The 25,047-nt window shown below is 44.8% G+C and overlaps 1 protein-coding gene across 9 annotated transcripts in view; it reads left to right on the top strand.

The window, feature by feature from the left end:
• The first annotated feature begins 3,511 nt into the window (after positions 1-3,511).
• The window catches only part of MAGI2 (membrane associated guanylate kinase, WW and PDZ domain containing 2), a 755,449-nt gene continuing 733,913 nt past the window's right edge, over positions 3,512-25,047 (top strand). For 5 of the 9 annotated variants that reach the window (XM_037389568.1, XM_037389566.1, XM_037389564.1 and 2 more), the window contains exon 1: positions 3,514-4,097. In XM_037389568.1, the coding sequence (XP_037245465.1) occupies positions 3,797-4,097 (301 nt within the window). In that variant the 5' untranslated portion in view covers positions 3,514-3,796. Of the gene's footprint in view, positions 4,098-25,047 lie in introns of all 9 variants that reach the window. The other 4 variants (XM_037389565.1, XM_037389571.1, XM_037389569.1 and 1 more) reach the window with 2 other exon arrangements.

Genomic DNA, 25,047 nt, shown 5'->3' with positions numbered 1-25,047 from the left:
GTGTTAGATACCCTTACATTCACACTGAGGATCAGTTCATGCCCTCCTGGGATGAAACCCAACAGAAGGGACTAACAGAAAGATCTTGGCAAGTCACAAAGTCCTTTTCAGGCTCTTCAGGGGTCAGGCAGAAACTGCAGACTCGCCACCCCCACCCCACCGCCCAGCGACATGCTGGGACACTTGCTCTGTCAGAGACAAGGATAATCTTATTTTACAGTTATCCCTCTATTACTGTATAAACAAACACAGTTAATCTGAAAGAGTGTAGCTGCTGCAAAAGGACCTTAGATGAGGTTTAATTTCCTCAAGATATATTTTCAAATAGAACACCAAAGCAAACTATGCATTTCCATTCGTGGCATTACTGCTCTAGAACCCAAGAAGATAAACCAGTGCCAATACAATGGCAAGACTTTATCCATACACAGCCAACCCAAAACTCTAAAAACTTATGCCCCCTGTAAGAGAACGTTGCAGAGAAAAACTGTATCCCTCAGCCACCCTTTTATTACAACGTCCTTTACTCTATCCTGATCTTAACAGGTATGACCTGCCGTTCTGCTCACCAACTTTTGTTCATCTCTAAACCTGAAAATTGCCATACTTTCCTAGTACAAAGATCAACTAACATGCAGCTCTGTTCTGGGAAAACTGCTAAGGCTCCTTCCATCTACCCCCCACCTCTCTGCCAAATTGCGGATGCCTGCGCTGGGGTCTGGCTCACACTGCTGCCCACCTTCAGAAAGCAAAGTTAACACCACTTCCACCAGCCCCACATGGTATTATTTTAGATGAATACAACTATCTAAAACAGTTAGAAATTAAGAGTTCATTCAGCTTGATTTGTTCACAACGCATGTTAAATCAGAAATGCTTTGACTGTAGGCCCTTTAAAATGGGAGTCTGCACCACCACTTATTTAGCAAGGCATCTATGTATTACCTAGTGATAATGTCATATGACTTGAAATGGTAATGAGCACTTCAAAAATGCGAATCAATAAATTATCGGAGACTCCTAAGAAATAGGTAAATAACACCCACAGGATTCCATTCTCCCATCTCCTAGAAATATTTCAGATATTTCCTGACATGCTTCTTAAAAGCTGTGTTTTTGGCAGATGCCCTAGTGCTGTACAGATATTCTCGTGAACATGGGAGTTATTTAGAAATTTACTTTTAATTATCAGAGGAATCAACAACTGCAATACTATACTAGAAGCATGACTATAAACTCTAAATTAAGAAATGACGACCACCCTACTAGAATGGGCTGTAGTAGAACAGAGAGCTCAGCAAAGAGGCAACCGTGGAAACGTTTGGGAAACTGAAGGGTAACAAGATGTTGTGCCTTGCAATTCCTGGGTTTAGTTATTCGCTTCCTACCCCACTTCTGAACTAAAAAGCAAAACTCTCTTGCTGTCTTTCCAAGTGTCTTAGCCCATTTCTGCCCAGACCAGAGACCCTGCTGCTAGTGGCAGCAGGACACTACTGCTGATGGTCTATGGAAAAGGAGACTGTTACTGTAATTCTTGCCCCACCAGTGAAAACTTCTTAGTACCTTCCAAAGTAGGTTTCCAATTCCTCTGCCATCTTCAGCCATCTGTGCTTGTGGATCTCTTATTTCCAGTTTTGTGGGGTATTGGTTTAGTGGTTTTTTTATTGTTCAATCCCACCTCTGAGAAGCCCCTCACTTACAAAGCTTTGCAGCACTGGCCAGGCCCACATAGAGTAGCAGGTGAAATGACTTGCAGGATACAGACTTCAGTAAATTTCTCATTGCTTTCTCCCCCCCTGCATGTGTCTATTGCACCTCTGAGCCCACGGAGATGTTAAACAAGTAATTCTGGGAGGACATGAACTGAAGAACTTTGGTTTCCCACAGACTTATACTGAGGCTGATAATGAGCTGTAATTGAAACTTTTCTCATTACCAAGACATTTATATGGTCTCTCAACCATGTGAATCACCATTTAATAAGAGGCAAGTTCATGTTACAGCCTTTGGGACATTTACAGGATCTCTCAGCCCTACCAGCTGCCTATTTTCATGAAATAGCTTAATTATATTTGAGATAGATTTGGGTGAAACTGCCCAACAGCTTCAAAAGTTATTGGAGAAGTAAAGGAGACACAGCCAAGCATGATCACATAAAGGCCTGTTTCCATAGGAACCTAGAGGGAAAACAGCAATACAATTTGTGAAAAATTTCATTGCAGAGTCACTTTTATTGAAATTTTAAAAATATCTGAGCAGCTTTAAATCACGTGCTGTAACACACACGAAATCTCTCCTGCCTTCCCCCATCCAGCACCCTGTCTGCAGACCCTGGCCTTCGCACAGCCCACTCCCCCATATCCCACAGGCACAAAAGCGATGCCTCTTGAAGTCCGGAGGTTGCTCTGCCTGCATTTTGTCAAGCTCCCCTTCAGACGGAAACTATTTTTTTAGGCAAGGCAGGCTTCTGAGGAAGGCATGCCAACTGCTACACTCCGCTGCTCACACACGTTAGGCACACGACAGGAGGAATCACAGGGCTGGCCCCCAGGAGGGGCAGGTCACAGTGTCACCCGCGGAGCCAGGGACCCCACAGCCCGGCCCGCGCGGGGCACCGGGGCCTGCAGGCATTGCGCTTTGGCCACGACAGTCACTTGGGGTTTAAGGCCAAGGAGCAGCCAGCAACCGAGTGAGCATCTGGCAGGTGATGGTAAGTAGGTTTTCTAGAAAAACCTGCCAGCCCTGCCCTGTTACACCCCCTCAGGTGCAGCGCCCGCCTGAGCCATCTGCCCGAGGTGGCTGCAGCAACCAGCACGGAGAGCTGCGCCCCTGCCCCGCGCAATGAACTGCAGCGGGCGACCTCCGAACGGGGCACCGCGCTGCCAGCGCCCATCACGCGGAGATCCTCCCTCGCAATCAGCGGCTGTCGCTTGTTCTCCTGGCCGCAACTCGAAGCTCGCCAGCCGCTGGGGCCTTCCCTGCCGTGGGCAGAACTACTGGGCCACCGCATCCCCCCTCCTCTTCACCTCGGCCGGCCTGCGGAGCTCCAGCAGCAGGACACCGAGGGCTGCAGCCGGCGTGCGCCCGGGGGCTGCGGTGGGGCAGGGGGCTCAGCGGCCCGGAGCAGGGGGAGGCCGGGCGCCGAGCGCCTGAGGCAGCCGGGGAGCCGGCGTCGGACGGCCGGGGCTGCCCGCGCCATCTTGCCCCCAGGCGCCCCCTCTCGGCCGGGGCCGGGACGGGGGTCGCGGGTGTCCTCGGCTGCCCGCCGGGCGCCTCCACCGCCCCGGCCCGGGCCGCTCTCCGCCTTCTGCCGGCCGTGCCAGGCAGCCTCTCTCTCGGCCTTCACTACCGGGTCAGGCGAGGCGGGAGCGGCGAGGCAGCGCCCGCCTCGCTCCGGCACCGACAGCGACAGCCCTCCTCCTCCTCCTCGCCATCCTCCTCCTCCCCCTCCTCCCCCCGCCGCGGCCGTCCCTCCCTCCCGCCCGCCCTCCCCGCTGCCAGTTTCTCTACAACTAGTACATCCAGGCACAGGCAGGGTCCCGGCCGCTGCGGCTGCCATGGATATCAGCTAAAGCCGGCCGGAGAGGGCAGAGAGGCGCTCCCCGACCCAGCTGCCGAGCCCCGCGGGGCCGCCGCGCCCTCCCTCCCGCCGGCCGGCAGCAGCCGCCGCCGCTCCCCGCCCGCCCCCAGCCTGCCCCGGAGGAGCCCGGCTGCCCCGGGGAGGGGGGGGAAGAGAGGGAGGGAGGGAAGAAGCACGGCGTACAGGGAGGGAGTCGGGCAGAGCATCCCCACGGCAATGTCCAAGGGCTTGAAGAAGAAAAGCCACTGGACGAGCCGAGTCCACGAGATTGTGATCGTGAGGAACCCGGAGGGGCAGCTGGGCTTCGAGCTGAAGGGGGGCGCCGAGAACGGGCAGTTCCCCTACCTGGGGGAGGTGAAGCCCGGCAAGGTGGCCTATGAGGGCGGCAGCAAGTTAGTGCCGGAGGAGCTCCTGCTGGAGGTGAACGAGACCCCCGTGGCCGGGCTTACCATCAGGGATGTGCTGGCCGTGATCAAGCACTGCAAGGACCCCATCCGGCTCAAGTGCGTCAAGCAAGGTAAGGCGGGGACGGGCGCCCCCCTCCGCCCCCCCCCCCCCCCCCCAGGGGGCTGGGGCCTGTGTTGGGGGAGTGGGGGGCAGCAACTTTGTTGCTGCAGTTTGACTTTCCCCCCCTCCCCGCCGGAGCCGCCCCCTGCCCGCCGGCGGGGGAGGATGCGAGCGGCGCTGCGCGGTACCCGCAGCCGGGCGAATTAAATGTGCGTCAGTGACAGCGCTTCGCCATGCGGCGGGAGGGGCGGGGGGGGCCGCGCCGCCGGGCAGCACCCCCGGCACCCCCGGCACCCCCCGGCCGCCTCCCGCCGCGCCGGCCCCGGCCGCCTCTCCGGCGGCTGCTGCTGTCGCTGCCGGGGGACCGGGGGGGCGGCCGGGCACGGCTGCGGAGCGGGGCTTGCCCTTGGTTGTGCTTCGCTCCGGGCGCCGCGGCTTGGGGACGGGGGCTTGCCGCTGCGCGCCCGGCCCCCGCGGGCGGTGAGGGCGGCTGTAGCAGTGCGTAAGTGTCATTAGCGGAAAAGTCATTCATTTGATCCCTGCTGACAACGATCGCTAATCCTAGGGAAACGGGGAGCTGAGGAGAAGCGGGAGGGAGAGGCAGGAAGAAACTTTTGGGAGAGGACGGGCTACTTTTGCCTCTCCTCTGTTCCTCGTTTGTTTTTCCAGCACCGTAATAGGTACAGTGCGTTTCCAGGAAAGCCAGCGGAGACGCCACGGATGCCGTTTACATGTCTGTTTGTGTCCTCTGTAAACTGCTGAGCTGGGCTGCCTGCAGCAGAAAGGCTTTCTGCTACCCTCCCCCCCCCCCCCCCCGCCTTTCTGAAGCGAGGAGCGGTGGGCTGCGCCGGGGAGCCGGGCCCCGGGTGCCCCTCGGGCACGGAGGTGCCGGGCGCCCAGGGCTGAAGCACGGCTCCCCGCCGGGCAGCATCGGCCCCGGGAAACCTGGGCATTTCTGCCCGGTGAGGGTGTTAGGTGCCGTGCATCAGCGGTGCTTCTGCTCTGGAACTACAGCCGGCAGCTCAGAGGGCACGGAGGAGAGTTCCTCTGGCATTTGGTATAATTCTGTAATTGACCTGCCTGATTGTAACTGGCGGCTTACTGTTTCAAGTGTCATTCGTGCTACTTCTGGATGCTCGAAGGGTATTGCCAGTTGTTAGTTTGTCCTGACACGCGAGAATCAGTAGACAGAGTTTGACTTTCACACAGGCCTTCAGAATGTACTTTACGATGCTGTCAGTTATCTACATGAGGTCAAACCTCGAAATGCTGATATGATCGGGGATTTTTCTATTTGTCCTTTTGGGTAAGTTGTGCAATACGTTGTAGATTGAATCTGGATAGCCAGGCAATGCAGGGAGACACAATACTTTGTGATAAGTGAAGATTAGAAAGGAGTGTAATGGATTCTGTCTTGCAGTATAGTGTCATCTCTGGGCAGCCAAACTCCAGGAAACCTGCTCTGTAGTTTCTTTATTTTTATTCATAATTCTAGTGTGAGTGGTCTTACTGTGACAGGATTCAAAAAGAAGCAGCAGTGGAAGCGTCAAGAAGATAAGGGTACGTTGTTTGTTAAGCTATTTAAATTTTTATTTATTTTTTCCCCCCAGAAATCCTATAGATGCTTTACAGTAATGCCAGTTTCAGGTTATGTTCATTTACTATGTGAGACAGTCTCTGTCCCACCTCGACAATGTTTTTCTAATGTATCTCTTTAAGTCAAAGCAATCACCGGTGATTCATTAATGTGTGCGCCCTTAATAAGGATATCTGTCATGTGTGAATTAGGGACGTTAGTCAGGCTTTTAGTCTGTGGATTACTGCAGGTTTCTTGAATGAGACAGAGAGGATGAATTCTAAATTCTGCCTAGTTTATATCTCTCTGAGGAGTTTCACTTCAGTATGTTAACACACTACACTTTTGATGCTCAAAAGATCCTCAAAGCACTGGTCAGATGACTGCTTTTTTGGAAGGGACAGTTCTGCATAGATTCTTGGACTCAGAGAGTCTTCCTGGCTGGAATGATCTTTCTTGTGCTGTGGCATCCTTTACTTCTCCAAAGGGAGAGGCCACCTGCATCCAATTTCCTTTTTTTACAAAAAAGTCAATGGTTTGTGTATTTTATCACCTGACTAATCCTTCAGTGTAATTCAGTCTAATCTCTGCACCCCTTGGTTACAAAGCACAGACAGCAGGCATCTACGTTACAGTAACAGATTACTATTCCCTAACAGTACTTTGCAGCAGTGTGTAGGAGAGAAAAAGCTGGGCAATAAAATCTTTCTATGTTTTTGTAACTTTTGTTCTCTTTTTAATTGTAAAACACCTTTAGTGGGCTGGAACAAGGTTAATGACTCCATTATCATTGTTTCCGCATAATTTATCAATGATAACTCTGTAAATTAGAATAGCATGACCTTGAATGCACCATGTGACTGTAGTTGCTTCTTCAGTGCTGCCTAGGAATGAAGTCAGAGAGAATTGTGGAGGTAGGACACGACTATTTATAATTCGATGCTGAAGAGACTCTGAGTATTTCTCTTGTTTGAAAGTTTTGATAACTCAGCAGTGAAAATTCACTTGTAGATTAAATCAGGGAATGGCTGATTCGGTTTACAGGAATTAGCTTAGCTTTTTTGAAGTACAGAAAATAAAGGTGCTTTCATGATTTTCCGTTACATTGTGCTTGATTAAACACCCTCCTCTTTGCAATAATGAAATACTTCATCTTTTATCATGTTGCAAGGTAAAATATTTATTTTTAAAAAGTCCAATGGAATATTGCTGTTTTATGTAAGCTGAACGTCTTAAGCTAAAAATACTAACTTTGGAAAAAAAAATCATACAATGTGGGAGTTGCTGTATATTATCAGGAGGAGTAATCATGAGAATCTAATTAGCAGTTCCACAATATGATCTGACGTAGAACTGTCCTAAGTATGACACCCAATAAATGAGGATTTCATGCAGGAAATTATTGCCTGGTTTTGCATGGGGAGAAAAGATTGTAAGAAGCTATTATTATTACTACTACTACTACTATTATTATGTTGATCTGAATTGTAAGAGTTCACAGAGAATGGAGACTGTTTCCTGTTTGGGTTTTTTTTGTTTTGTTTTTTTTTTTTTTTTTTGTGAGCCACTTAACTGTGCTACTGTTGGCAGAATCCGAGAGATTCTCTAGAAACACATAGGGTGAAATCTTGGCCCAGATGAAGTCAATGGCAAAGCTGGCCTTGATGTCAAATGAAGAAGGCAGGATTTCCTCTGTAAAGTCCTATGCTTTTTTGAATATATACCCTTTCCATGGGAGAACTTTGTAAAGCAGTCAAAGTACTTGGGCATATTTGTAAATGTTATGCATTGTGACCTTCACTCTGGTGAAGAAAGAAGCCTGACTGTTTCTGAGAGAAATACTTCTGAATTTCACATGTGATTGTTTTTACATGCAGAACGGTTTAGATTAAGTACTATCATCTTCCCACAGATGCACAGATGCGTAGTTGTAAAAAGTAGCGATGTGTTAAGGAAAGGCATCCTAATTTGGATAAGCAGTCACACGGGGAAGAGTCATGTGAGGAGCAATGTTGTCTGCAGTTCCACTCTCTGTTCATCACTGCTGTCTCAGATCCACACTATCTTTCTGCAGTAATTCCCATCAGTAGGTGATGATGTGCAGGGCCATGATGTGCACAGACTCCAGTACAGCTTTGCTTTTAGTTTGAAGGGTTGCAGGAACATCCCACTCAGTCATACTGCATAAACCAGGATCTTTATTCTTTTCATAGAGTTATAAACTTCCACAGATGCCCTCTGCAGAATCCCAATGAACAGTATGAAAACATGGATTTCAGAACTCAGGAGCGCTGCAGCGGATTTTGTCCTGCTGCCTGACACACTTCTTCCTCCAGGAAAATGATTTGGACATACTAAGTAACCAGGTCATCTGACTAACTGAGCAATTTAATTTACTTTTGGAAGTATTTAGTGGTATGACCATATGAAATATGAATAACATTGATACTTTATATTGACACTTTCTAATGTCACTGATTGGACTCTTAAGTCATCTGACTTTGAACTTCAACCCACGATGCTTTAGTTCCTTATGCAAAAAGGCAATTAGTACAGTAATGTAAGGAGAGACTTAAAACCAGATTTACTTTCTGAGTCTAATCATTTAGTGGACAGTAAGCATACGCTATAGTGTTTTGCCGACTATAGATGGACTTGGGCATATCTGCAAGTGCTTTCCCAGTCAGGAGAAGATTTGGACCCTTGTTAGGATGGATACAAGAGTCACCAAGTATGGGCAGACTGCAGGCCTGTATCCTCTGCATCCTATTCCTGGTAGTGGAGACAGTGGTTTCCCAGCCAAGAGTAAAAGGGCAGGACAGGCCTGTCCTGGCACCCAGTGATTTGTGGCTCAGGGTTTTAGTAGCCTTCTAGTGGGTTTGTTGTTGGTTGTTTTTTTTTCCTTAATGAGTTCATCCATGAGTTTTGCAATTAAAACCTAGCTTGCAGTTAACTTTTTTTCTTTAAAAATCTGTGACAAGCCTTTCAACAGAGAAGTACAGGAATGTGTTGGTTTTCCACAGTTTTTCCCTGCACACGTAAATACCATGTCAGCTAGTTAAAATGTTACCATTTTCATACGGACTTTTTCATACACATATTCTTATGATAGTTATATTTTAAGAAATTTCTTTGGTTATTTAAGTTCATCAATAATTCTCTTCTACGTTCATTGAAATACACTGTGCACAGATGTCTTTTTGTGGTTTTTCTTCCTGGGTATCATTATATACTATCTTCTAAGATGTGGATGTTGGATAAAATTTTCTTCACCAATATAAAGAACAATATTTTACAGTAGGAAGCTGCATGATTTTCCTGAACAAAAAAAATATCACAAGGGTCTTGCAAAAACCAAACCCAAAGAATTATGAAAACCTGCGTGGTTGCACTTGTGGTATGTAATGAAAAGATGGTCTTTGACAATCAATTGTACTTCAGACCTACTCCTTTTTCCTAACTTGTGCTCCTTAGAATCTTACCAACTCTAGAAATTAAATTCAGAGTTCTCTTTTTTGCCATTACTTTATGTCATTCATATGCTTGTCCATCTTAATTTAAAGACCATTGAAGCTGACTTCTGACTCATGTAGCTAGTGATTTATTCTTCAGCTCTTCCAGAGAGATTGTGATGTTTCACGTCAGGAACTCTGTGTGTTCACTGGCAGTAGAATTATATTAATCAGTCTTATTCCTTCTCTGGGAATTACAAATGTGCCATTAAAGGACGGGGCCATGACTTTGTTAGTGCATCATTTCCTTGAAGAAATGAAATAATTGAGTGCTCTGCTTAGTTCTGTTGAATTGCATATGGTAAAGTTCATCTCACACTAACACTTGCCCATCTGTTGATACTGTTGACATCAAAGGAAGGTACTGGTATGAGGGGGTGAAACTGCGTCTGACTTACTGTATGCATCTTGTAACCTCACCTGCATTAATTCAGCATTTCATGAAATACATGGATTCTGAGCTTTTGCTTTCAGTGTTCATGATCTTCTCCTTGCTCCTTATAGATGAGAAGCTCCTTTTATGACATGAAAGAATTGATAAATTATTCATCTACATTTTTTTGTGTACAAGAAGTGGTGTATGCATGGAAAATGTGCTCCTTCAGAAGGGATTTATGTGAGGAGGTGGTCATAACTGTGATTTAGAAAGGGTGATGGAGAGGAAAGTGCTGCAGTAGTTGTAGAAGCAGATGTTTCTTGTTCTTCTCATCATAGTGGTATAAACAAAAAAAGGGAAACTTTTTGCTGGAGAGCATCAAGCCAAGGGTCAAAGGACATAGTGCTATTGCTTGAGTATGTTAATGTTCTGGAAGTATTTTTTTTTTTTTCTTCCATACATACAATACATCTTTATGAATATATGAGTATACATAGACATCTATTTTTTTTTGAGTTATGTGTAGGACTTTTTACGTTGAGAGTGTGTAAGACTGTGTAATATTGCTATGCAATAATATATAGTGATATGTATGGGCTACAGTACTAACCTAGAATATTTTTCATACGAGTTTTGAAGCCTATGTATATGTATCTGATAGTTACAATGAACCTTTTCACTCTGGTGGCCAAGCAATGTGCAGTATGGCACAGTATTCTGCAGCGGGAAGTAAAATGATGGTAAACTTTAGAATGTTTGCCTGCCCAAGCAGGCGTAGTCTGTAGCGCAGAGTTTGAAGGTATTGATTTCTTTTGTTGCTGAATGTCATTGCAATGCTGGCTTTAACTGAATTTTCTAAAATCAGGGGGGCTGTGATCCCAACAGCCTCTCTTCAGCACACCTAATTTGTTACAAACCAGCTTTCTTTCAGCCTTATGGAAATCTATCCAGTAAAAAGGAGTAATAGTTTTGCTGGCCATTTCTATAGCTTTCTGACTGTAGGCTGAAGCTACCATAATGGAAAATAGGATGGCAGATAGAAGGAAGAGAAAAGAAAGGGAGTGAAAGTCTTTACTAAAAATGAATATTATTTAGTGTTCCTAAACTGGACAGAAATCCTTATTGGTAATTGATAATCTCTAAAACAGTACTTACGATTTGAATGTTCTTTTAACATTAGCCTAAAATGTCTTATTTATTGAAACCTATCCATAATTTGGAAACCTCACTAGAATCTCAGTTGACGAAAGGCTGTTGTTTGTGTGTATCTGCCCTGTATTTACCCTTTTTACAGTGTGTAAATGAACCACAAACGCATTATTTCTGAACTCTCAGTCAGCGCATGCAGAGTGCTAGGATCCAGAGAGTTTAATCAAAAGGTATGTTGCTGTCAACACAGCACTTCCAGGTGTCTTCTCATTCATATATTGTTATGATTAGCGATATATGAATAATGCTGTTTCACTCTGCTTATCAGCTTCAGACGTTTCTCCTGCACGTCTTTGATTATTTCCACAATGCAGGAAGTCCAGAAAAAGGAAAGTAAGACAAGGAACAAAACAGAGATAGTAAAATGTGGGAAAGAAAGCCCCAGGAAAAAAAATCAGACATTAATAAACAAAATCATTAATAAACTAAAATATTACCAATTTTAGTAATCACATGTTGTGTCATATTCAAGAGAGACTGTACAGCCCTGGGGGAGATTCTCCAGTGCAGCCAAAAGTCAGCACAGGGAATGTGCATTTCTTAGGTCTGTCTTAGTTCCTCAAAATATGTAGAAATCATAGAATCATTTAGGTTGGAAAAGACCTTTAAGATCATCAAGTCCAACCGTTAACCCAGGACTGCCAAGCCTACCACTAAACCATGTCCTGAAGTGCCACATCTACATGTCTTTTAAACACCTCCAGGGATGGTGACAACCACCTCCCTGGGCAGTCTGTTCCAATGGTTGACAGCCCTTTCAGGGAAGAAATTTTTCTTGATATCCAATCTTAACCTCCCCTGGTGCAACTTGAGGCCATTGCCTCTTGTCCAATTTCTCGTTACCTGGGAGAAGAGACTGACCCCCACCTGCCTCCAACCTCCTGTCAGGGAGCTGCAGAGAGCAGTAAGGTCCCCCCCGAGCCCCCTCCTCTCCAGGCTGAACAGCCCCAGGTCCCCCAGCTGCTCCTCACCAGACTTGTGCCCCAGACCCTTCACCAGCTGCGTTGCCCCTCTCGGGACACGCTCCAGCCCCTCAACGTCCCTCCTGAAGTGAGGGGCCCAAAGCTGAACCCCGTGTTCGAGGTGCGGCCTCACCAGTGCCCAGTGCAGGGGGACGGTCACTGCCCTGGCCCTGCTGGCCACACTGTTTCAGATACCAGCCAGGACGCTGCTGGCCTTCTGCCCCCCCGGGCACACGGCTGGCTCCTGCCCAGGGCTGTCACCCAGCCCCCCCAGGCCCTTCCCCCCAGGCAGTTCCCAGCCCCCTGCCCCAGCCCTTCGCTGCGTGGGGCTGGTGTGACCCAGGGGCAGGACCCGGCACTGAGCCCTGTTGAACCTCCTACAAGTGGCCTCGGCCCATCGGCCCGGCCTGCCCAGCCCCCTCTGCAGAGCCCCCTGCCCTCCCGCAGGTCAGCACTGCCCCCAGCTCGGTGTCACCTGCAAACCGACCGAGGGTGCACTCGGTCCCCTCGTCCAGATCGTTGATGAAGACATTAAACAGGGCTGGCCCCAGCACGGAGCCCTGAGCAGCACCTGTGACCGGCCGCCAGCAGGATGTAACCCCGTTCCCCACCGCTCTGGGCTCGGCCATCCAGCCAGCTTCTGACCCAGCACAGAGTGCACCCGCCTGAGCCATGAGCAGCCAGATTCTCCAGGAGAATGCTGGGCTGCAGCTGGCTCTCCACAATACCCACAGTTGACTTACTGCCATGAAGAAACCAGAATTTCTTCTTTAGCTGAAATCGTAAGTTGTTCTTAATGTATCTGTGTTTCTATCCCAAGTTATCATCAAAGTAGGGCGAAATAATGGTGCCCCCTGAGAAGTGGGGGAGAAACACATATTTGTGTTGGCTGACACCTGTTTGTGTAGGATGACTTCCGTACGTGTGTGACAATCCTAGAGAAGTGGAGATTTACCAGGTAGCGTTTAGTTACCATCACCCCAGAACTGCATTCAGGGTCCCTTGCTGCTGAGGAGGCACCTTGTCCTCCCTGGCTCCCTTTCTGCACCCTCGTTCTCTGGTACCAAAACAGCTGTGGTGTCACTGACCCTCGGAAGTAGTGTTGGCCTACAAATGCCATGTAACTTCTGTGCCTTTCCTTTCCGACCTCTGATCTTGGGAAACAAGGGTTACAGTTCAGGTGTTCAAGACCATGTGAAAATGGAATTAAAAACCGAGCACGCATGTGTTTTATGGTTTGCAGACAAAACAGGATGGCTATGTCCACTACCAGGAAAAATCCATAGGTGAAATAATGCCTTTTTACATTTCTGTATCACATTTTTTTCTGACTCTCCTGACTCATCCTTGGTTCAGATCAGTGTACTTCGCGGAGTTCCCCCTGTACCTTTTCTTCCTTACAGACCATGGAGCCCTACCTGCTGCCAGTGTCCTTTCTCACCTGATCTGCAGCTTTTCTGCTATTTGAGCATCTTTGTTCAGGGCTTCCCATGACCATGAAATTCACCTTGACCCTTTCAAGTAGTGCATCTTTCAGGTCTGACATTAGTACCAACTAGTTTATTCTGCCAGTGAGGTACTTTTACCTCTATGCTTGAATTTACTTCAGAAAGTGTGCAGAAACTTGTTTTGGCCCAGAATTTTGGCATTCCATGATTCCAGATCATTCCTGTTCTGATGGGAGCAAGCCTGGTATAACAATCTCCCATTGTCCCTGGTCTGGGAGATATGTGACACAGCCTTGACAACATATGGTAGACTCTATAGCCAGTGATGGCAGTCATTTCATTGAATATCCAGAATTATTGAATTGTTCACAGAGTCCCCAGATTATTACACTGGGGGCCAGGATTTTACTTTGGAAGTCTGTTAGGTCAGGCTCGGAGGAAAAAATTGAGATCACTCACTCTGCAGAGTTATAGCGTGTTTGTTTTTTTAAAAAAAACCCAGATTAGATTAAATACTCCGTCCTCGGTATGCAGAAAAGAAGGAAAAAAATCAAAGTATTTTTTACAGTTATAGTAGTGCTGATAGATTTGCTATAAATAGCAGAACCAACTGGAAAATAATAGTAGGAACATAATGAGAAAAATTTTCTACAGTGTATACTAGCAAGTAAATTGTCTAGCTGTGTTAATGTAACATCATTATTCCAGAGTGGAAATCCTTCCTGGAAACAGGTAACAGTTGCCTTTTATTACTTATCTATTTGATCTTGTTATCTTCAAATCTCACATTGTCCTTGCCTTTATCAGAATGAAATGTGGCATATGATTTGTTAAATTGCACATTTTATGGTGGTTTTTTTTAATAAAAATATTCTTCCAGCTTTGTTTTCTTCATGGCAATCATTAATTAATCTGCATGTTTCTGCTAAAATATATTTATTTCATAAAACTACACCTAACTCGTGCTACAGAAGCTGAAAGGAAACAAAATTAGGGCATCAGTGTCATTCCAGGACATCCATTTCACATGTAAGATCTTACAACACACACATTTTTTGTTTGCTTGGTTTTAAACTCAGATTGAAAACTGAGGGATGGTACTATTTTTACAGTGTATGAGTTACACTGCTTAGTTTCTAATGTGTTGCATTCACAGTGGCTTGTTCTTTAACTGGTATGAAATGAAATGGCTGGTTTAGTTTCTGTTGTTTACTTGCTAAGTCCTTCTTTGTGCTAAACCTGCATTAATAAATGTCACATAAGCCTTTCTTACGCTTCCAGAATGGTATGTTAGTATAAACAAGGATTGATCCCATTATATTTTAATTCTCTGCCCTTGCATTTTTATAAGAACAGCATTTTATATTTAAAATAGTTGTAGAAGGCTGTTGCAAACATAAGGTGCTCCCAGCACTGAAGTGCTGTCCGGGGGGAGTGAGAAAGGCAGCTCAGCTCTTGTAGCAGATTGAGGCAGGAGGTGAACACTTCAATTTAAACTATAGTGCACTTTGGTTAGGTAAAGTGTAATTATCCCCTCAAACTACCTGCACAGCCACTATGCCATTCTTCGGTAAAACTCTCCTTGCAGCTCAGATCCGCTGAGATGCCTGCTCTGCACTTGACAGTACTGGGTGGTGAGCTCATTATATTGACAGTGATTGTTTTTGCTGGTATGTCTGATTTCTCTTTCCATGTGGGTTTCTTAGGTCTGCCTGTTGTCTGATGCATAAAGTCTGAAACCTTTTGGTGAGAGAAACTGCCTTCTTGTTATAGCAACTAGCATGACAATTGGGAGTCTTTGTTTTCTATGGCAACGTAAGGAAGTATTCACATTAAGTTCAGAGTTAGCCGTAATGACTTTCTTGGTAATAGTTATTGAAAGTATTGTGTATCATAGCATAGGATCTGTAACTCAAATTGACAATATTTCAGTCTTGGTGATAGAGCTGTAAAGTGGATACAAGTTGAGCAAGATGATTTAAGAGAAACTACCTAGTTACGATGAACGTGGAGCTTCTGGTGTTGCTAGCCCTGGTCTGTTCTCTCGTGGTCTTTCCATTACAGCTACTGTCAGAGAAGCCTGTTCAGAAATCCTTAGCTATTCCGTCTACAGAAAAGAAAAACTAAATTACTTGGGAAATTTATTCTCATCTGCTCCATTTACTTGTGGAAGAACATTTTCCCCCTATAAACTTCTAGAAGAATTACTGGAATTTCTGGTAAGCCAGTAAAAAGAGTTTTTTTCAACAGTCGCTCTTATTTGGTAATTTTCCAGTAAAAATAGCATAAAAGATTTCAGGAAAAGGATGCATCACAGGACTGGAGGTTTTGTTGGGAAAATAAAGTAAAATCAAGATGTTGGGTTTTCTTAATTAAAATTAAAAGTCACTGAGATATTAATTAAAAGGTCTGGATTCATATTTATGCTGTTTTGATGTCATGCCTGTGGTACTTATGTACTGAAATACTCTTCAGAACAGATGAACCCATAAAATTTAAAAATGTCTCCCTTAAATATGTGTGAAATATTGTAGGGTTTTGTGTACAGCTAATCTGACTTGCAGAAGTATAACAGCTGCTTTGCCTTGATAAAGATTAATGTCAGTGTATGTGTTTTAAGGGTAGTAAAATTAATGTTTCTGAATGTAAAAGTTGGGGAAACTGAAGATTTTTTTTTGCATACCTGAGAAAGTACCTCTTAGGAAATTTAGCAGGTCCAGTTGGGATCCAATAGTGTTCTTTCAGGTCAATGTTAAGTAGATTTCCAGTAAGCAGTAAGAAACTTTCTCACTGATTGCTGCAGGAATTGGTTGCAGTCAGCTGCAGAATTCCTCCCTCCGTATCTGCAGGATGCTGCTGGGAAAGAGATTTGCAGCTGAGACATTAAAACAGAAGTCTTCACAGGTATCCCTCTAGACATTAATATTACTGTTGTTATTAAACTATCTGAATAGCTTCCAGATTGTAAAAATCCTTTACAAAAACAGCTTATTCAGACTTCTCCAACAGGGTATTACCTTTGGTGTCCTCACTAACCTTTGTGAATTTCAGTATGAGGAGGGAAACTGAGGCTGTGCAAAAACTTCCTCACATCTCTGGTGTCTTGATCTAGGCTATGAGATCCTGTTCTTAAAAACTCTTGGGAAATTGCAGTTTCACAATTGCAGTGAAATTTTCACTGTGCAATGTATTTTCATCATGTGTGCTGTCTTTTTATGTTGTTGGGTTTTTTTTGTTTTGTGTTTTTTTAAGTTATTTGAAGCCTTTCTAGCTTTTTAGAGGGGATCTGTCAAAATATGGATGGTTTACCAATAGAACTGGCACTGTATTTCTCTAATGTGATTGCTTAGTTTCTACTTTTTATTCTTTAAAAAATTAAGCTCTTAAAACATGTATGTTATTATTAGTCTGTCATGACAACTAAAATCAGATCCCATGGAGACAGGTACTACAAGCTGGCAGTGAGAAACAGTCACTGCCCCAGAGGGTTTATAAAGGCTAATTAGAGACAGTGGATGGGTAGGAAGAGACAGAACCGCACAGTGGTGAAATGACTTGCCAAAAATCTCAGATCAGTCAATAACAGGTGAAGAACCCTGCAATGTAATTTAAAAGTCTGTGCAAGCAGTACTGCGTCCAAGTACAGGCACACAAACTGCAAAAAAAACCCCTCTCCTGTTCAATGAGGGTTTCTATTGATTGCTTGAGTAAAATATTTTTATAGGTATTTATTTTAAATCACATGACAAATCCTGTGTAAAGCAGAAGCTTTGTCAATAACAAAGAAGCACAAGCATGCCAAGGTCTGTACAGAGGAGAGTGAGTGATGGAGTGTTGTCTCCTTACATAAAATGCGTTTCAGAGATATATTGGAAGCGGTAAAGTGTAGGAAACCAAAGTAACATGCATTTATATATCTTAATGTGATATTTATGTTTGTTTGCAGTGCTAATTGAACATGTAGGTACATCAACCACACTGTATGAGACATTAAAATTCTTCTGGCCTGTTAAAGCCACTGCCTGATGAGTGGCAAATCATAAATAATTTTTTTGGGGAGTTTCTGGGGTGTTTATTCCATGCACCCCCCCTCCCCCCTTTTCTTTGTGTTTTAAAAAACTTCCTCATTTGTTTTGGAAATATGAGAAGTCCTAAAAAATGTTACCGCAGGCCAAGTTTGGTTTGCCAAGTGACACATACAAAATAGTAATGAAAAAAACAGTAGGAGCATCTCACAGTGCTGAGGGAGTTAGCTCAGCTTCTCCGGGTGGTGGCTTCTTTCAGATTCCTGATGGTGCCGGGTTTTTACCCAGACTGAGTGGGGCTGTTGGCAGAATCCTAGATTTAGCCCAACTTGCAAAAAGTCAGGGCTAGGTTTCAGAGTTGTCAGGTGACATCTCTCCAAATCAGTGAGGAATCGTGGAGAAGTGAGGCTGCCCTGATGTTATGAGGATATCTGGCACTCCTAGGCAGGGCTCTGTGGAGGCTGTTTGAATCGCAGTGACACCAAGGGTTACACTTTCTGGTTCTGTGTTTTTGTCCCTCTGCGGAGAGCTGTTGGTCTCTTTCTGTGCTTCTGCATCCTTCTCTTTGGCATCGATTTCTCATTTCTCACTGGAAACTCTTCCCTCCCGCTCCCCTTGGAGAGGCTGGCAGAAAGGAAAGTGGGGAGACTCCCTAGCACTTACCCAGTGTGAGGAATGTCTGCCTGAGCTGCTGGAGTACGTTTCACTGTGAGGACCCCCTAGAAGGTCTTTGTGCCCTCCTCTTCCAGTGCCTAGGGCTTGTGCAGAGTTAAAGAGATGACCAGTGAGGGGTCAGAGTTGGATTTTGCCTTGTACAAGCAATAAGTCTTAGATGTTGCCAAATCCACCCTCCTTTTTCAGGAGAAAGGTGCTGTGTAACATGAAGGATGACATCCAGCTGAGGTTCTGCAACCCTATTTTTACTCCCTTTTTAAGTACCACAGAACATCTAAGTCCTTTAAATAAAACTGGCACAAGCCAGTGCAGCACATTATGGACACCTGAGCTGGTGAAAAAAAGTCATGTGTTTGCCGCACAGCACCCTTCATTGTGTAGTTAGCCTGATAGGACTTTGGTCCTGAAGTTGACCATAAGCACACGGTTGCGCTGCATTTGCATTATTAATTTTTCAAGGTGTTTTACAGGTGAAGTCATTTATAGGGCTAAGGATGAAGGAAACCTTGAAAAGCTGACCTCTCTGGCCAGGAAAAGGGCAGCTGGTTTGCAGTGCCTGGCGATACCGTGCAACAATTTGCTGCAGATGTGTGTGATATTCAGTGCAGCCAGTATCACCAGGGGGTAGGTGAGATGAGCTGGATTTTGGCTGGGGTACCAAAGTTAACAGTCCATACTCCTGCAAAGAAAAGGTCCAAGCTGTACTTGATGGAATAGCGCTGAGATCATTCTTCTTCCAGGACCATGACCAGCTCTTCAGTGTCCTGAATTCAGCCAATGATGGGGTGTTCAGGCATGCCGAGTGTCCTCATATCAGGAGAGGAAAATACCTCTGTTTGAAGGGTGCTGGGGTCACCCTGCACTGGAGAACACTTGAGTTTTTTCTTCTGCATGTGTGTGTCTCCCACTGTCATCAGAAGGATGGCATAGCTGAACCTGCACAGAGTGCTGGACCCAGCCACATCCCAAAACAGATGAGTGAGTAATGGATAGTTATCTGGGTGTTAGGGGACCTGAGCTTTCCGTCTGTGAATGTCATATGGGGCACCACAAAGGTGTCCTTGAAGATGCCTTGCAAGCAGGTAACCTGAATGGGCTCCTCATCAGGCTTGGAGGCCGTCCCATGGAACAGGTCTGTAATCTCCAGTGACCCTCAGTGTGGGACCTATGCTTGGGTAGGAATTCCTCAACTAATATTTGAAAAATTTCCTTCTTTATCCAGTTTTATTTTTTAAAAGCAGAAAATGAAACCAAATACCAACCTTAAGGGTTTTTGTTTGGTTTTTTTCTTTTTTTAAGCAGAATCCTTGTTTTCTGACCAGTCTTTCTCAGCTCGGTTGTATCTGTCTTAACTCGAGAGCAAGTGCTCCCTGCCAAATTGCTTGGACACAGGCTATGCAAAGGAGTGCCATCTACTCCATCACCAACTAGTTGCAGCTTTTAAGTTCTTATTTGGAAGCCTTCCTAGCAGGAGCCAACTACATCACATCATGTTTATCTTCTAAGATCAGATGGATCACAGAACTAGTGCAGCATTGCACAGAGTCAAAAGTTTATGCACATGTTTATTCATGTTTTGCTCGAAAACAGTGTTGTGTGTTACTGCTGAGAGGCAAGTTCTGATCAAATCCAGGGACAGCCTAGCCTCTGTGTCTCTATAGCATTTCTTAATTATTTTTTTTTTGTCCCCTTAGGCTGGCAGTCACAGATACTGCTGTCTCCTGAAAACAGCCTGCAGTTAGGCAGGGTGGACCTGCAATGTGTGTTTTGCACAGGAGTTGTTCAGAGGGGCAGCAGAAAAGAGAGGGAAAAAAACCCCAACTGAGTTGATTCACCCAGATCTGCAAGTCAGGAGTCCCTCTTTACATTTTAGATTCCAGGTTTTTTGTTTTGTTTTGGTTTTTTTTTTTTTTTCATATTTTTCTGTTGTGAAGAGTATATCTGTTAAATTTGCAATAATTCTTTTCTAAATCAAATGGCTACATCTTATTATAAAGAATAGGTGACCTTACAAGTATCAGACTTTTTTCTCACCCTTTTTTCCCCCCTTGCGGCTCTAACCTGTGCACTGCAAGGGCTGTTTCACTGTTTGGAACATTTTGAATTTTATGTAAAACATATCTTCAAAAGGAAAAGGGACCTGTAGCAGAGAGGCTCCATCTTTAGGACCTGAAGGTGTTTCACACATTTGGGGCTTTGTATAAGCAGCAAAGAACCCCTTACATTTGGAAAATGAAATAATAAATTTGATTAACAATTATTAATATAATTTGATTAACAATATTATAGGTCGGATAACTTGAGAATTTGGCTTTGAGGGGCTAGAAACTGCAGATTTCTCAGAGAGCATAAATTGCAGGTGTTCTGTAGCTTTCAGGGTGAGGCATTTTTGTACGTCTGAGCCAACTGGAGCTGCCAGTGCTGAGCAGCCCAGCAGCTGGCCCAGCTGGAAGCGGCTGTCATCCCCAGAAATGCTTCACGAGCCTGCTGGAGCCTGCTCCTAGTTCCCCTCGGAGCAGCCTGCTTCCAGTGCCATCCTAACATAACACAGTATCTTCTGACTGTTCCTTCGGCTTATTTTCCTTTGAAAAAAAGTTTGTCTGTGAACTATCAGCTGGGTGTCATGTTTGCTTGCAAAACACCTGCAACAACACATAATTTTTGCTTCGCTTATGTCAAACAAGACAGCCAAGAATTACATGCCCATGCTGACTTACGCTGTACAGGTTGGAATTACATTGGAAATGCATGAATTTCACGTCTTGCTGAGCTTTGCTTTATTTTCATGTGCCAATATCAACTACTTGGGGCAATTTTCTATCAGTATTATCAAGTTCACAGTACAGCGTGGAATATTTTGTGTTTCTCTTGTAGGAGAATTGCCATTCTCTTGTAGGAGGATTGCCAATCAACTGTTTGTAGATCTTGCATTTCCATGTTTTAGAGCTATGTTTTAAAGGTTTATAATTGAGTTTTGCTTACTAAAGCTGTCTGAAAGCAATGCCTGTAATTTGTTTTTGTCTTAGAACTGTTTAGGAAACAAGGACATTTTGAATTGTCTTGGGTTTTTTTCAGAAAGGTTTGCAAACTATTTCTGTAATTGCTTATTATAAATGCAAAGAAATAATCTGGCCGGCAAAGAAAAAGTAAGGTAAGAGGGAAAAAAAGAGGTAGGGGTGGAAGACAGTGCTAAATAATTCCATCCAGTTGCTTAACAGGCTACAGAGATTTGTTGGCCTGCAGTGCTGGTGCTACTGCCGAGAATTTCCATCTTTTCAGATTACATACCCCAGCACAGGACTCTTCAGGGTGTTTTTGGGGTTTTTTTGTCCTTTTTTTTTTAAAAAAAAGGACAGTATCTAATGTAAGAGCTGTGAATTCTCAGTGGGAACCGGAGATGTCCTGCCTTCAGAGCCCTGGCTCCAATGCACGGGAAGAGCTGGTGCTACAGCCCAGCCCAAGAAATGGGAGAGACCTGGAGCTGCTGCCCTAGCGTTGGGTACAGGAGGGGAGAAGGGAGGGAGGCGGCTCTCCCCAGGGAGACAATTCCAGCCCCTTGTGCTCATGCAAACCTTGGGAGATGGAGGGGAGTTGTGCTCTTAGCCCTGGGACAGCTGCCTCCCCACCATTCTTGCTGCCCATCTCCAGAGAGGAACTTTGCTTCCCTCCCCTCTCCCCTTTCCTCCAACATCCCTTTCAGCAGGATTGGCACCTAGAGGGGGAGAATCTGCCACAGGCTTCATGCTGCATTGCCAAGAAGTGCTGCCCTGCCCTGGCTGTGCCGCCTGCACCCACCCAGCGTCGGAGCCCGGCTCCAAGGCTTTGGCTTTGCTTGGAGCCAGCCACCTTGCTGACCCCGAGGGCTCGCCCACCGCCGGGCTCCTCGCTGTGCCTGCCCCTACCAGGCAGCGTGTCCCAGGGACTTGGGCAGCATGGCAGAAGCCGGTGCTCTTGGCAGGCTCCTCCGTGGCACCTTGGGAGCAAAAGTTGACACCCAGGTATTAATGGAAGAGGCTCATCTTAACAGCTTGTTAAAGCTGTGTGTTGTCCTTCATCATGCTATATAATTCAGCCTGGTCTAAAAAAATTTTATGTGCCTCCTGAGTTTTGTGAACCTGTGTCACAGCACTCTCCAAACTAGCCCCCTGCAACAAGGCTTTTACCACCCCATACCAGGTTAACTTCAATAAGTAGCTCCCGCACCTTGCCCCAGCACAGCCACCCATCCCCCACAAGGCTTCCACAGTTCATCTACTGTCCGTGCTGTTTCTCCAGCCTCTTCAGGCTAGGCTAGCCCACCCTGCTTCTTGCCTCTGCTGTGCCTGGATTCCTTCCATGTCCCAGCTCCTCTTCCAGCCAGCCTCTCCTCATCCAGGCCCCCTTCTTCTCCCAGGGCCTCTCCTACACCCAGGGCACTCTCTCTCCTCCCTCTGCTTCTCCCAGTGCACTCTTCATCCCATGCTCCTCTTCCATACCCCTTAGAGCTATTTAACCACTTAGCAGGAACCAGCCACAGCTGCACATTATCCACCTCAGCCAACCCACCGCCCCTGAAGCCAGCCCACAGCTGTGTATTATCAGTGTTAATTAACCTGCCTTCTTTCCTCTGTAATTCCTTTACAATTCCTCTACAAATCTGTGTAACAAAAACTTTTAGAGAAACTCTGTTTAATGCATAAGTTGTTAAGTTAAAGTAACATTAAGAATTTGACTTAAACCAACAGAATCAAGAATTTCCAAATAAAACCCAAAATTTGTCTTTTCATCCAAATTTTGTTAAGCATGTTATCCATGTAAAATCTCCACTGTGATTGTTTTCAGATGTAGGGCATGCTTTCTTCACTTTATCAGTGGAAGAGGTTCAGTTTTTCTGTACTAAGTCGAAATGGGCCCAGAGCAACCCCCCAGTGCTGTGTTTTTGGGTCCTTACTGGCACGTTGGAGTATGTTCAGCATCGACCAGATAAACACTTCTGCATCACCATTTTTGGTCCTGTGATTTGAAAGGAATTGTGTGCATAATCTCACTGTGTTTCAAAGATGTTGGAGCTCTTGGCTCTTTTCACACTTCTGGCCCATGTTTTAAATAATGTTTATTCTATAGCTCAACTGCCAGAACACTCAATATATGAAGTATTGTGTTGTTGCTATCCATGGTGTTTAACGACTGTAGCTCCTGAAGAGCTCAGTGTTGATAAAGATACTGTCTCCAGGAGTAAAGATGTAAACACAGCCCTCCAAAAAAAAACCCAAAACAAAAAAAGCCACCCACAAGCAAGAAAACCAATGAGAAAAAAGGACAAACAGAAGGTGAAAATAAAAACGTACAGCATTCAGACGAGGGTTGGGAGACTCCATAATTTAAACCCATGATTAATCCATTGCAGGTGATGTGATGCTTTAAAAACCTGATGGCAGTATTTAAATTGCAGCAGGGGATGTTTCTGCTGCAGCTCATCAGCCGTGTGAAGGTGGAGGGACCCAGGGTGCCTCTGCTGAGGGAGGGCAGTGCCCATGCGGCTGGGGGCTTCGGTGGTGGTGGTGGCGGTGGTGGTGGTGGCTGGGCGAGTGGGGGAAGGCTTGGAGGTAGGCTGCATAACCACTCCCTCTTGTACTAGGACTTTCTGAAAGCTCACTTTTGTAGTTATTTATATGCAGCTGCATATGTCAAGGGGTCTGTGTGTTATAGACATGACAAAAGAACAGCGCTTTATGATGTATCTCATTCAATACAGTGCTAAGATATGATAATGTCGGTATTGTGGTGGTTACCTGTCTTAAAGTGACAAATCTATGGGTGGTTTCAGTGTTTTCAGTGAGGTTTTTGAAATGTGTGGTGGGGTAGAGTTCAAGGTATTCAAATAGATTAGGCGATGGGCAAGCAGTCAGGCTATCTGGGCTCGCTCTGGCTCTCTAGAAACCTTAACTAAATTGCTCAGTCTCTCTGTCTTAGTTCCCAAATGATAATAAAATCATATAGAGTATTAAACTAATAATAGGTTTGTTGCTCAGAAAGATGTTCTGAGGGTAACTCAATTAATAATTGTGGTGCATTTGCCTGCAATAATAGTAAGGGTAGCATATTTAATATGACTTAGAGACGTGTAATTGCGAATTATGCAATATTGACCTGATCCTTGAAAACTGTACTCTGAAAGCTGAACCAGATCTTACGTAAATATGAGATAAATGATAATGTTTTTTTCAGTTTCAGGGTGTATCTGTCTTTGTTCATTTTTTCTACATATAATGCACTGGCTCAAGATGTTTCCTGTATCAGTTTTGAGACAACACTCTGATCAAGTCAGTGATCTTTTTTTACTGTGTATTACTATTATTATTATTATTATTATTTTATTTAGCTGCACGGCAACTATGGGCTTTTCCCTTAGCTGAGAAGTGTCATTTCTGCTGTTATTACTTTTCCAGAGGGTTAGTTTTTCTGTGCTAGCAGGGAGAGGTGTGGAGGATGCTCACTGAATGCATTACCCTTCTCCTTTCACCAGGGTAACATGTGTGCTGAAGGTTTTATTTAAACATTTATTTGATACCTATGGCCAAATGTTTGGACTCTGGGGCAGTTCCAGACAATTTAATTCCTTACTTCCCAACAGAACTGTAGTATTAGAAGTTAATGTTGTTTGTGATTATTATCTTTGCACTAGATTTTTCTCCAGAGGGTATGCAAACACTTTGGAAGTTATCTGACCAAAAATACATTTCTGTGTTGCTTTGTTACGCTTCTTCTACATTTTTATCATTCTGTGATTTGTCTGTTTTATTCCTTTATATAAGTAATCTACTTTCTGCATTGTATTTCTTTGCTTTTTTGAGCTTTTACACTTCATCTGAATTCATACTTGTGGACATTCTTCTGTTTGTTGTAGAGGCATCACTGAAAGTGAAGAGTGTTATAGAAATCATCATCTCAGAGTCAGTGCTAAAAGTAACTAGATTTAGCTTTTGATCCATGTTTGCTGGATTTTAATTGCCCCAATCCTACAGGCTGATTGCAATATTTCAGTAAAATTCAGGAGCGCTGAGTGTATAAAGGCAAGAAAAAGACAAGACCCCACTTCTCAACCAAGTTTTAAACTTGATTCCAAATGAAGGTAGTTTTGAAAAAAACTATAAGTTACTCCTTTGATTTTTGTGTTTTATGTTAAAGAGATTGAATT

This window comes from Falco rusticolus, chromosome 5 (assembly GCF_015220075.1).
Source record: "Falco rusticolus isolate bFalRus1 chromosome 5, bFalRus1.pri, whole genome shotgun sequence".
Classification (NCBI taxonomy): Eukaryota; Metazoa; Chordata; class Aves; order Falconiformes; family Falconidae; genus Falco; species Falco rusticolus.
This window is presented reverse-complemented; position numbering and strand designations above follow the sequence as displayed.